This window comes from Chiloscyllium punctatum, chromosome 32, assembly GCF_047496795.1.
Source record: "Chiloscyllium punctatum isolate Juve2018m chromosome 32, sChiPun1.3, whole genome shotgun sequence".
In the NCBI taxonomy this organism is placed as follows: domain Eukaryota; kingdom Metazoa; phylum Chordata; class Chondrichthyes; order Orectolobiformes; family Hemiscylliidae; genus Chiloscyllium; species Chiloscyllium punctatum.
In genome coordinates this window covers 42,295,468-42,307,577 of record NC_092770.1, presented here as the reverse complement: position 1 = coordinate 42,307,577, position 12,110 = coordinate 42,295,468, and the positions used below count along the sequence as shown (strand labels likewise).

Below are 12,110 nucleotides of genomic sequence, written 5' to 3'. Positions count from 1 at the left end.
ATGACTGCAATCATGAAGGGTGAAGAGAATGACTCAGGGAGAGAAAAATCAAGATTTCTATTTTGGTTTGGGTGCTACTCCTGCAAGAGACAAGCAACCTTGATGAAAATAAAACATAACTGGTACTGCACAGATTGCTTCAAAGCCAGGAGTAAATATTAAGTCATGGTGCAATGCCATTACCAGGGTATGACCTTTTCATTTTAATGTGCCTTCCAATTTTTCAGATTAGGATGTGGCAAAAACCACTCTTGCACCCTGACTTAGTCTAAACCCTTGTCCCTAGCAATATGTCTTGTGGTCTTTTCTAATCAAATATAGGCACAGTCACTGCATCATTTATGCCTCCAGTACAAAATGACCAGACCTCTGGTTATGCAGTCTTAGGTATGCACTTTTTCAGGAGTCTCTGCTGCTCTTCACAATGATAGTAATTTGTAAAGCCTTAAAATTGAATGAAAACTTCAAGCAGTTTCACAGAAATCTTGAGCTTGCACTTTTATTTAACGCCTGGACTATGGGTATCGTGGAAGAGGTTGCCTTTGATTTGTCTGCCTTTAGTTGCCCTGAGAAGGTTGTGGTGAACCTCCCCTGGAACCGTGGTAGTCCCTGGGGTGATGGTACTCCCACATTGGTAGGAATTTGATCCAGAACTGAAAAAGGAATAGGGATGTCTGGACAAATCAAGGAAGGTATATGTTGTAGTGGTGACGGATCTACACTGTGTTGTCTTTGCCTTTGTTGGTGAAACCCCAGATTTGGGCCATGCTTCAGAAGTTACTGCAATGTTTCCTGTAGACACTGCAGCCATTGTATGACTGTGAGTGGAGGAGGATAGATGTCAAAGCTCAAATTGTGAGGAAAACTATTAATAAGGTTGGCTTTGTGCACTAGGGTCCCTAATACTATGTGAACTTTTGTCTCCTCATAAAGGGTTTAATAGTTCTTCACCTCAGAATTCTATAGATCCTTTTTTTACTTTCCGCCATCAACGATGGGAATAACCTTTTTGTTTTACCCATCTCTATTGGTACATTTTCATTTACCTTAGTTCTCAAGGTGAAAGTGAGGACTGCAGATGCTGGAGATCAGAGTCAAGATTGGTGTGATGCTGGAAAAGCACAGCAGGTCAGGCAGCATCCAAGGAGCAGGAAAAGCGATGTTTTGGGCAAAAGCCCTTCATCCGATAAAGGGCTTTTGTCCGAAACATCGCTTTTCCTGCTCCTCGGATGGTGCCTGACCTGCTGTGCTTTTCCAGCATCACACCAATCTTGACTTAGTTCTCAAGATGTTAAGATTCAACAATCCATTGAAAAATATATCTGAAGATTTGTGGCAGCCACTAGAACACTAGTACTTGGAATCACTGGTTGATGAGGAACATATTCCCTTCCAGTTTCCATTCAAAGGTTTTGTTGTTAATGGGGATTATTAGATGTAGGTTAGTTGCTTACCCACAGTTAGAAAGGGAGACAAAAACCAGGCTAAGTGAAATATCCCCAGACTGAGTCATGAACCAGTTTATTGAAATATGTGAGCAGTACACGCAAGTTTCAGTTGTGTAACAAGAAGAAGCCAAAGAGGACGAGAAAGAAAATACTGAGAGTCAATACTTTTTAACAAATGAATATTCTGATCACTGGATTCAGAAGCAAACCTTGTATTTATGCAGTGACTTGCCATATCCTCAGAAACACTTTATAAGCTTTCATACCTAACAGTTGCCCAGACACAGTGAATGCATTAAATTATCAGTTTAATATTGTTTAAGGGTTCAAAGAAAGAAGGAATGCTGGCTAGATACCAATTCTTCACATAGGGCCAAAGATCTGTTACATCTGTCTCAATCACTGGAACAAGTAGATTAACTAATTATGTACCTACCTTTTTAACAAAAAAGGAGACTTGCACATTGCAATCTTAACCTCCTGAATTACTTTGGTGTTTGGGGAGTTAAGTAGTAGATCTTAACATTGTGGTTGTTACTGCTGGACTTCAGAACATGAACTGTTTGCCATTTATCAAGTTTCAATACCCATCCCATCTGATTCTTCATTCTGGACAATCAGTTGACACTTACCCATTTTATGTTTGGATTCTCTCTGCTTAAAGTTTCCCTGCCTGTCCTATTCTGTTTCACTCCCAAATCAAAAATGTACCATAAATTTACAACGGCAGGATTGTAAAGTCTGCAGGAACGTGGTAATGAGTGGTTTCAGAAAAGTACAAATTTTGTATTTTTTTAAACATCATGTGTACATGGCACTATGCTTCATCTGACTGTTCAGTTCTCGCTGAAGCGTGTTTGCTTGCTTTTGAAAGCTTTTAGTTCTGCACAGAACAGGAAAAAGGTGTGCAATTACACCGTTGACATGAGACTGTTGAGCCAATTAGAGAAATTGCTTGTATGTTGAATACAATTGTTCCAGAATACTCCACTCGACAGAGTTCTAATATGTGAGTGAAGAAGTAGCTGAACCCTAAAACATGTTAAAAATAAAATTTAGCCTATCTGGCACACAGTGCGTCAGGATGGTTACTTTTAGATAGTAAATATTTAAGAAGACAGTCCCCTCTATGACATAGCTGTAAACTTATTGAGGTTTAATTTGAAACAAAAATGATAGGCGAGTGTTGCATGTTCAAGCTGACACATAAAATCTCACCATACAATACACCACATAAAACGTGCCAGGAACAATGAAGTTAATCATTTTACTTTTAGTCTAACAGCAGTCTGTTCAGAATCATATTTTACTCTGAGTCACTCCGAGCTATCAGGAATCAAATGGTTAACATTTACAACACTTTTACAATTTATCAAAGGAAGCCACTGCTTCAAGGCCAGTTAGAAAATGGGAAAAAGCAAAAAGGATGGAGATATAAATATTGCTAAAGAAAGAAAAGTGATGAAAGGCACAAGTTGAGTTGACCTGGATTAGAGAGAAAGCTGCCATGGGATTCCCCTGCAAGTCTGAAGTGATGATTTGAGAAAGAAGTAATTCCTGTTAAAATTACATTTTTCTAAAATCTCCTTTGATAGAATCACTCTCAACTCCAGCACCTTTTACCATATTACCCCTTTCTTTTCCACCACCACCACCACCTTGCCAATAAATAAGAAGAGATGCTCCTTACCTATGTCAGAGTTGCAGAAAGCGTCCTGGGGATGGTTTGGCATGCAAGTGCATGCCTCCGTTAGATCATTGAGTTGTATACTGCTCAGAGCCAGCAGCACACTCAGAGCTGCTGTGATAGAAATCGCCATTCTGTCTGAAAAGCTCTCTTTTTTTTTGGAGAATGAAATGTTTGATGAATCAAGAGTTTGAGGAATTGAACAGCAGTAAGGGAAACTATGTAAACTACGTCGTTTTAATGTTTTAAGGGATGACTGTTCATTCTCCTCTGCTCCCTCTCTCTGTTTCTCTCGCCTGCTGACTGAGAGAATATAACTACCTACCATGTATTAGACAAGTGGCAGGATAGTTCAGCCCACCCCCTTAATGTAGCAGCCAATTAACAAGCAGCAGATGGTTGTGATGTCAAAAAGGAGTGAGTGGCAGGAGTGGGAATCTGGAATATAGAAGGACACCCTAATGTTTCTGCGATAAACAGCTGCCTTGTTAGCAATTGAAAAGGGGAAACAAATGAACTAATTGTGAAAGGAACAGACCTGTAGAAACCCAACTTCAGACTAAGAGGGGTGTGTTAAACATTAAGCTAAATTGTTAATGATTTAAATATAAATAGCCTGGTATTGAAAACAGTCCTGACTTTGTTCTTCCATCTACTGCACCTCCCACACCTTTTTTTCAAAATGCAGTGGATTGTGATAACCCTGAGGAAGCTGGGGCATCATTGTGTACATGTAAAAAAGATGAAGAGAGTGAGAGGGTGGGAAAGCAAGGTGGGGTGCACTCCATTCCTGTTTCATTGTGTGTCTCCCAGCAAGTTAACGATGACAGGAAGGAATGGGATTAAATATTTACAAATTGAGGAGTGGGAGTCCCTGCAGAGACATCTGTTGTACATAGGCCAGAGTGTTAGCTGGAACCGATGTGGTCAGTTTGAATGTCTGGTGGGGATGAGAAATAAAGTGATTCCTGAGAAAAGGGAGCTGTGCACAAGTTTCTTGAGGTTAACAAATGAAGACAGTGTGCTTTTCACTAGTGTGCCATTGTCCACAATGTATATGTACATCTGTCTGCAGTGTGACTAATTTTCTTCCGACTAAGAATTAAATAAATATATTGAGTCCGTGGACACTATTTTTGCCAGCTTTTGTTTTGCTTTTGGCAATAAACTACAGAAAACCTAACTGTGATATCACATACATCCCTGTTCCAAAAGTGATAGAATGTTGCTTGGTATATAATAAGTCAGCATTGCCATAGTTAGTTTGTATACATGTAATTTTTCAATTTTTTTTAGCTTAAAATGGAGCTTATATTTATACAATAATTATATTCTTTCTTGTTTACTAATTTTTGGGGGACATGGTGGAGCACATGAAAAGTCAATGCCAAATGTGACCAGAGTTAAAGGAGGAGAAGCAAAGAGATGAAATTCATTGTGAAGTCATACGTTCATAGTTCTGTTGTTTCTGTTGCTTTGATCAGCAATTATATTGAAAAAGCCAAAACCAACTTGTTAAGTAGTGCTTACACTCTTCTGTCAGCATTGGTATTGCACTGTCTCCACTGGTGAAGGGCAAAATTACATCATTATAAAAGGGAAAAGTTTACACGAGGTACTTTTTATAATAAACATCCATACAGGGTGAAAAATTGCAGAGAGATAAGATCCCTATTACTATGAAGTCTTGTGTGGTATGGTTTACTGTAAGGTTGGGGATTTTTTTTCATTTCATTTTAACATTTTTATGCAATAGGTTTGATATGTACCTTGATTGATTCCGGCTGAAATTTTACTACAATTTCCTTTCGAAATTGAATTTCTCAGTTCTGTCCATTATCTTGCTGAAATCGTAAATGTGTAGCTTTCATTTTATAATATGTCACTTTGTCGACATGCTTAATTTTTTTTATGATTTATTGTTTTTAGAGCTGAAAAGATGCAGGAGGGTTGTTTGAAATATTCACCAGTTGATTATTTGATATTCAGGAATCCTGCAGCAGAGAATGGAGTTCAGTTGCACATCGGGCCAATCTGTGCTTGGGCCTTGTGTCAGCAGATTGCACAGTGATAATGATGGCCAGGCATCCTGAGGTTTGCTGGTGAGCAGGGATGTCTGCAGTTTTGGCAGAATTAGAATGGAGGTCCCAAAATTTGAGAGAACGTACAGAAGGATTTTGAGTTTTGAGTTCCGTTAAATGGACATTATTGTGGAGAGGAAACTTAAACTTTGATAGAACCCAATGTTGTATGTGTTCTTGTGGATTCCTGGTGTTTTCTAGCAGGAGTAAACTTACATTTAAATGGCATCTTTAATATGGGAAATATCCTACTGAATTGTAATAAGAAGAAAGTCAACACCAAGATAAGGGAAGAAATAGTTAGCAAGTGTGGCTGATGGCTGGGGTAACATCGCTGAAATTAAAGAGTAGAAAGAGGCAGAAAGGTTTAGAAAGAAAATTACAGTGCTTTAGGATCTGGCGTGTTCAAGGTATAGCTATCAGTGATGGGGGTTAAGGAAATTAAGCTGAAGGACTCTGAGGAATGCAGCAGCCTCTGGTGTTTGAAGGCTGGAGAAAGTTATAAAGATTAGAAGGAGCAAGGCCAGGAAGAGTTTCACATGCATCTAAGGCAATGGAGACCCAAGAGCTAATGGAGGTTAGGGAGCTCAGAACGAAATTGAACGTTGTGTTGTATAGGATAGGAAAGCCAATGTTTGGGAGAGCTGAATTGATGGAATATGGAGGATGAGAGAGTAAGAAGGAGACCGTTGGAATAGTTGAGTATGAGGATAACAGTGGCCTTGGTGAGGTTTTTGAATGTGGGAGCAGAGAAACATGAAGAGGGGAGAAGTCCTCTTAACCCTGCTTCTGAAGTATGCCATTGACACCATTGGTGAGATGTTATTATGCAGGCATACTAGGTGAAATGTAAGCACTGTCACTTCATTAGGGACAAGCCATTCTCTCTGTAGAATCACCAACATTTAATGTCAAGCTTTTCTTTTGATCAAAACACATTTATGTTTGTGAATTGGTTTAAAAATCCAGAGCCAAGATTGTGGTGCTGGAAAAGCACAGCAAGTCAAGCAGCATCCAAGGAGCAGGAAAATCGACGTTTCAAGCAAAAAGCTCTTCAGCCATTCCTGATGAAGGGCTTTTGCCCAAAACGCTGATTTTCCTGCTCCTCAGATGCTGCCTGACCTGTGCTTTTCTGGCAACACACTCTGGGCTCTAATCTCCAGCATCTGCAGTCCTCACTTTTGCCTTAAATAATCCAGAATTAATAGAAAGAGCAAATCACCAGACCAAGAAATAAAACCAGAAATCCTGGAAATACTCAGCTAGTCAGGCAGCCTCTGTGGAGGGAGAAATGTTTCGGCTCTATGAGCTTCAAGAAAATGTGAAAGTGTTGGTGATGAATCAGATTTTAAAGTGCAGAATCAGGGAAAGAGCAAAGATTTGAGAAGGCACAGTCAGAAGTCACATGACACTAGGTTATATTCCAACAGGTTTATTTGAAATCACAAGCTTTCAGAGCACTGCTCCTTTACCAGGTGAACACCAGCACTCCACAACATTGATAAGGCAGGAGAGACTAAAAAGATGGGTTGGGTTTTCTGATAGCTAGACGATTGTCCTTACAGTGTAATTGGAAGTTACACATGGGGTCCTCACCGATTCCCTGACGTCACGCACACCAAGACATTTGCCCGGGAAATTAAAAATTCTGCACTTACTTCAATTTCCCACATTTCTGCTCTTGCCCCTTTACCTCCTTGTAAAACAATGGTAGTGTTTTCTTTCATATTTTTTTCTTTATTCATTTATGGTATGTGGGTGTCACTGGTTGGACCTACACTTATTGCCATACCAAATTGCCCAGAGGACAGTTAAGAGTTAACCCCATCGCTGTGGGTCCAGAGTCACATGCAGTCCAGGTAAGAGTGACAGATTTCCTTCTCTAAAGGACATTAGTGAACTAGATTGGCAATGTGTTTCATTGTCATCATTAAACTCTTATTTCCCTAGAGTAGTATTGAATTCAAATTCCACCATCTGCCAAGATGGGATTTGAACAAAGGTCCCCTGAGCATTACCTCGATCTCTGGATTAATGGTCCAATGATAAAACCATCACCTCCCCCATCTTGCACTTGGCTACCCTCTACATTCAACAACCCATCCTTTGTTATTTCTGCAATGTCCAACACAAGGTCATCAATCAAGTCTTCAACTCCCCCTCCACTTTTAGCATTCTGAAAGGACCATTCCCTTCCCAAGATTTTGATCCATACCTCAGGCACTCCCTAACACTCCCTCCACTGCATCTTCCCCTTATTCTTCCTTCCTTCCTTCACACCATCCTAGAACATGAAGTGCTTCATCAAGCAGAGCAATTAATTTGAAATAAGAACAGAAATTGTTGGAAATACTTAGTAAGATAAACACGTCTGTGTGGGGAAAGAGAGAGAGAGAGAAGCATGGATATGGTTTCTGGTCAACAATATCCATTGCAACCTGAAAAGGTAGTTTGGGCGGAATTTTCCAAGCCCACTCAGCAGTTTTCAAGGAACAGGAAGAAGAATTTAATTGAGCCGACTGAACATTACTTTTTCCTGACAGCAGGTTAAATTTTGGAACCAAGTTCTCAAAACTTTTTGTGCATTTTAGCTTGTGCGTTCGATAATATGTCATGAATACGCATTAGGATACCAGATCACTGGATCCAAGGTCATGAGTGCCATTTTGTTAGTTAAAAACAGAAAACCTGTGTTGGCAAGCACAGCTAACATATATCTACTGAGTACCTGGTGAGGTAGATTCTTCGTCCCTGGTCTGGTGACTAAAACATTAATCTGCCATTTGGCTCCATGAAAAACATGCAGCTGACTTAGCATTAAATGCCTACGGAATGTTTATAATGTCTCGATTTGAAAACAAATGACTTTGTTTAAATATTTGTTGACACTCAGAATTCAGAGGCATTTGCAATACTGCGATAGTAGCACTACCTCACCTGAATGGGGAATGCTTGTTTCATGACTCTAATACATTGATACTCAGTTTATCATATATTATTTTAGTCACTCTGTATGAGGTCTGCATTGAGTCATAGACATCTACAGCATAGAAAAAGACCCTTTGGCCCATCCCTTCCACGTCAGTCAAAAACAAGTTCCTCACTATTAACTTCATGTTTTCCAGCACTTAGCCCACAGCCTTGTATGCTTTGGCATTGCAAGTGCACATCTAAATATTTCTTAAATGTTGAGGTTTCTCCTCTACCATCCTTATAGGCAATGAGTTCCAGATCCTCACCACCCTCTGGTTCTTCACATCCCATCTAAATCTTCTACCCATTATCTTAAATCTATGTCCCTTGGTCATTGGTCCCCCACCAAGAGGTAAAATTTCTTCCTGTCTACGCTACCTCTGCCCCTCATTATTGTTTACATCTCAGTCATGTCTCCCTCTCAATCCTTATTGCTGCTGCAAGAAAAATAGCTGGATCTGGCTGTCCAAAATGGCCGTCCCCCAGTCCATGGGGACAGTCGTATGCTCAGGTGTCAGGGTGAGAACATCAGACAGACATGGACATGCTCCTCTGCCCCATTCTTTGACACCTCTGCCAAATGCTAGTCCTAGTCATGCAACATAGAAACAAACTCTTCGGCCCACCATGTCTGTGCTGATCAATAAACATCAAGCTGCTCTAATCCCATTTACTTACACTTAGTCCACTGCCTAGTGTGTCCTAATGTTTTAAATAATCATCCAGCTGTTCCATTGCTGGCCCTTGCGTCCCCATCAATTCATGTGGACACATCCAGAAGCTCAAGATCTGCATTATACTCAGCACAGAGTTATACAGCATGGAAACAGACCCTTTGGTCCAACTCAACCATGCCGACCAGGTTTCCCAAACTAAACCAATTCCTCTGCCTGTGTTTGGCGCATATACCTCTAAACCTTTCCAATTCACACACCTTTCCAAATGTCTTTTAAATGTTGTAACTGTATCTGCCTGTACCACTTCCTCTGGCAGTTCATTCCACATATGTACCACCCTCTGTGTGAAAATCTTTACCCTCTCACCTTAAGTCTAAGCCCTTTAGTTTTGATCTCCCTTATTCTAGGGAGTTTTGACTATTTACCCTATCCGTGCCTGTCATGATTTTATAAACCTCTGGAAGGTCATCTCTCAACCTCCTATACTCCAGGGAAACAAGTCCCAACCCCTATCCAGCTTGTCCTTATAACTCAAACTCTTCAGTCCCAGTAACATCCTTGTAAATCTTTTCTGCACCCTTTCCAATTTAATAATAGCCTTCCTATAGCAGGGCAACCAGAACTGTAGACAGTACTTCAAAAGTGGCCTCACCAATCTCCTGTATAGCCACAACATAATGTCTCAACTCCTATGCTCAGTTCTCTGACCAATGCAGCCTTAACCACTTGTCTACCAGTGACACAATGTTCAAGAAACTGAACCACTAGATTTCTCTGTTTGACAACACTCCCCACGGCCCTACCGTTAACTGTGTATGTCCTGCCCTGCTTTGTCTGACTGAAATGCCACATCCTGCATTTATCTAAATTATACACCATCTGCCACTCCTCAGCCCATTGGCCTGCTGATCAAGATCCCTTAGATAAGCAGTCTTCGATAACTTTCTTCATTGTGCAGTATACCACTGATTTTGGTGTTATTGCAAAATTATTAACCATGCTTCCTAAATTCTCAGCCAAATCGTGTATATAAATAACAAAAAGCAATGGACTCAGCACTGACCTCTGTGGAATATTGCAGGTCACACGCCTCCAGTCCAAAAAGCAACCCTCTACCACCATCCTCTGTCTCCTACTGTCAAACCAATTTTGTACCCAATTGGCTAGGTCTCCCTGGATCTCATGTGATCTAACCTTGTTAACCAGTCTACCATGTGGAATCTCGTTGAAGGCCTTGCTAAAGTCCATTATTCAATGGTCCTCCAAGTGTTGGATGCATTGTCTATTTTTCTGTCTCTTGTGTTCTATGCCAGTTCAGTCCTGACCAGTATGTGATCCTGAACATAGTCTCAATATCTTACCTCTCCCCGCCTGAAGTGAATGTCCCTGAGCTGGTGGAGATTGAGGTGGAATGCCTTGATGGTGCATCCTCTGAGGGTGCAGGCTATATCTCCTCAACATGACGTGTCTTCTGTAAGGCTAGCAGTGAAGGGCCTGTAGGGCTGGGACTCCTCCTCCTCGGTCCCTTACTTGACTGTATTTTGGTGGATGCTAAGAGAAACGTAAAGGTTCATCATGCCCTATCTTTACCCAAAGTTTCATTAAGGCGTTGATACTTGATGGGCAGCTGCTTGGAGAAAGTGAGGACTGCAGATGCTGGAGATCAAAGTCAAAACGTGTGGTGCTGGAAATGCACAGCAGGTCAGGTAGCATCTGAGGAGCAGGGGAGTCAGTGTTTTGAGCAAAAGTCCTTCATCAGGACACATTCCTGATGAAGAGCTTAAGCTCGAAATGTCAACTGTCCTGCTCCTCGGATGCTGTCTAACTGGATTAGCTCGTTGGAGGCTTTCTCATCAGATGGTTACCAATTTCCTCTCAGCACAAGCACATACCTCTTGCTTGCTTGTTATCTCAAGTCTGTGTAGGGTAAGGAGCCTTCTGTCAGGAATCCTTCCCCAGTTCAGTGTACCTTCATAAACCAAAAGAGAAAATGCTAGAAAATCTCAGCAGGTCTGGCAGCATCTGTAAGGAGAGAAAAAAGCTGACGTTTCGAGTCTAACTGACCCTTTGTCAAAGCTGAGTACCTTCATGCTGCTTTTGTATATTCTTCTCTTGCTGAATGAGAGAAACATTAAAAGACATTTCCATGCAGACATGAGCACTATGCCTACATTGATAGATAGAGACAGAGATGTGAATCTCCAGATCTGTATTACTTGTAAGAAAAATGTGGTATTGGGGAAGTTGAAATTTTCAGTGTTCTGCATTAGGTAGTTGATTGGGATCAGTAAAGCTTTACATGACGTGTACGATAATATTCACGTGAGGTGTCCATCCTGTAGCCACATTTTTTGGTGGTGCCTTTATCTCAGACAGGCCTTTGGTAAGAAGCAATGTGATGTGTATGCTTTTCTAGTTGTGGTGAAAGGCCAATGAGCTGGTGGTGTCTGAGCCGTTGAATGGTGTGGTACTAGTCCTGTTTAACTGATAAAGCCTGGCTGATGGGAAGGAGGCAGGAGAACTGTGCTGCAACATGGGCAGGTGCAATGGGGCAACAAACATTGATTACACATGAGGTAATGTGTTGGATATGTCTGACCCATGTCAAGCTCATACTTGTAGAGGAATAAAGCATTGAGTAGACAGTGGCGCTTATCCTGGCAATAGACAAGAGATCATTCATTCTCTTGTGATTTGGTATCTGGTTGTACCTCTGGTTAGCTTGAGTGCTGACGATTTGATCCAGGCTGCTGTTATAACTCATGATAGCCTCTTGATGCCATCCTCAGAAACAGTACAAACCTTGTCGCTCTGACAGTCTACAGGAGAATGTCAAGGCAGGAGTTGCTAAAGCATGGGGCTCCCTTTAACAGGACTCCAATGGCTGCAGGGGTGGCTGAAGTTGACAAGCTGTGGTTCATTGTCGTTCCTAGTCTGCAGAAAGTGAAATGCTGTCTTTTAAATTTGGCACTCTGAAGTTGAAGCCTGTAGGCTTCAGAATTGCCTGCCCACCCAGCACTAAAATTGGACGTCTTAGCAGCACATGAACAGGTAGCGAGAGTAAACAAACGTACCTATTGTATTAAACCTGCCCTGCCGCTGAGTAGAGGTCCCTCCTGCTTTTTAGCTGCCTCCACATCTAGCCTCAGAAATGTAAATTTTGCCATCTGATTCTCACTCCATGTCTGACCTACTGAGGATTTCCAACATGTTTTTATTTAGATTAGATTACTTACAGTGTGGA

At 41.2% G+C, this 12,110-nt stretch overlaps 2 protein-coding genes across 3 annotated transcripts in view; one reads left to right on the top strand and one right to left on the bottom strand.

The window, feature by feature from the left end:
- Positions 1-3,449, bottom strand: part of LOC140458102 (metalloproteinase inhibitor 3) — a 33,160-nt gene extending 29,711 nt beyond the window's left edge. The window contains exon 1 of the mRNA XM_072552176.1: positions 3,139-3,449. Coding sequence (XP_072408277.1) covers positions 3,139-3,268 — 130 coding nt within the window. The 5' untranslated portion in view covers positions 3,269-3,449. The remainder of the gene's footprint in view (positions 1-3,138) is intronic.
- Positions 1-12,110, top strand: part of LOC140458103 (synapsin-3-like) — a 268,932-nt gene that overhangs the window by 184,432 nt on the left and 72,390 nt on the right. The gene's annotated exons all lie outside the window — the stretch shown is intronic.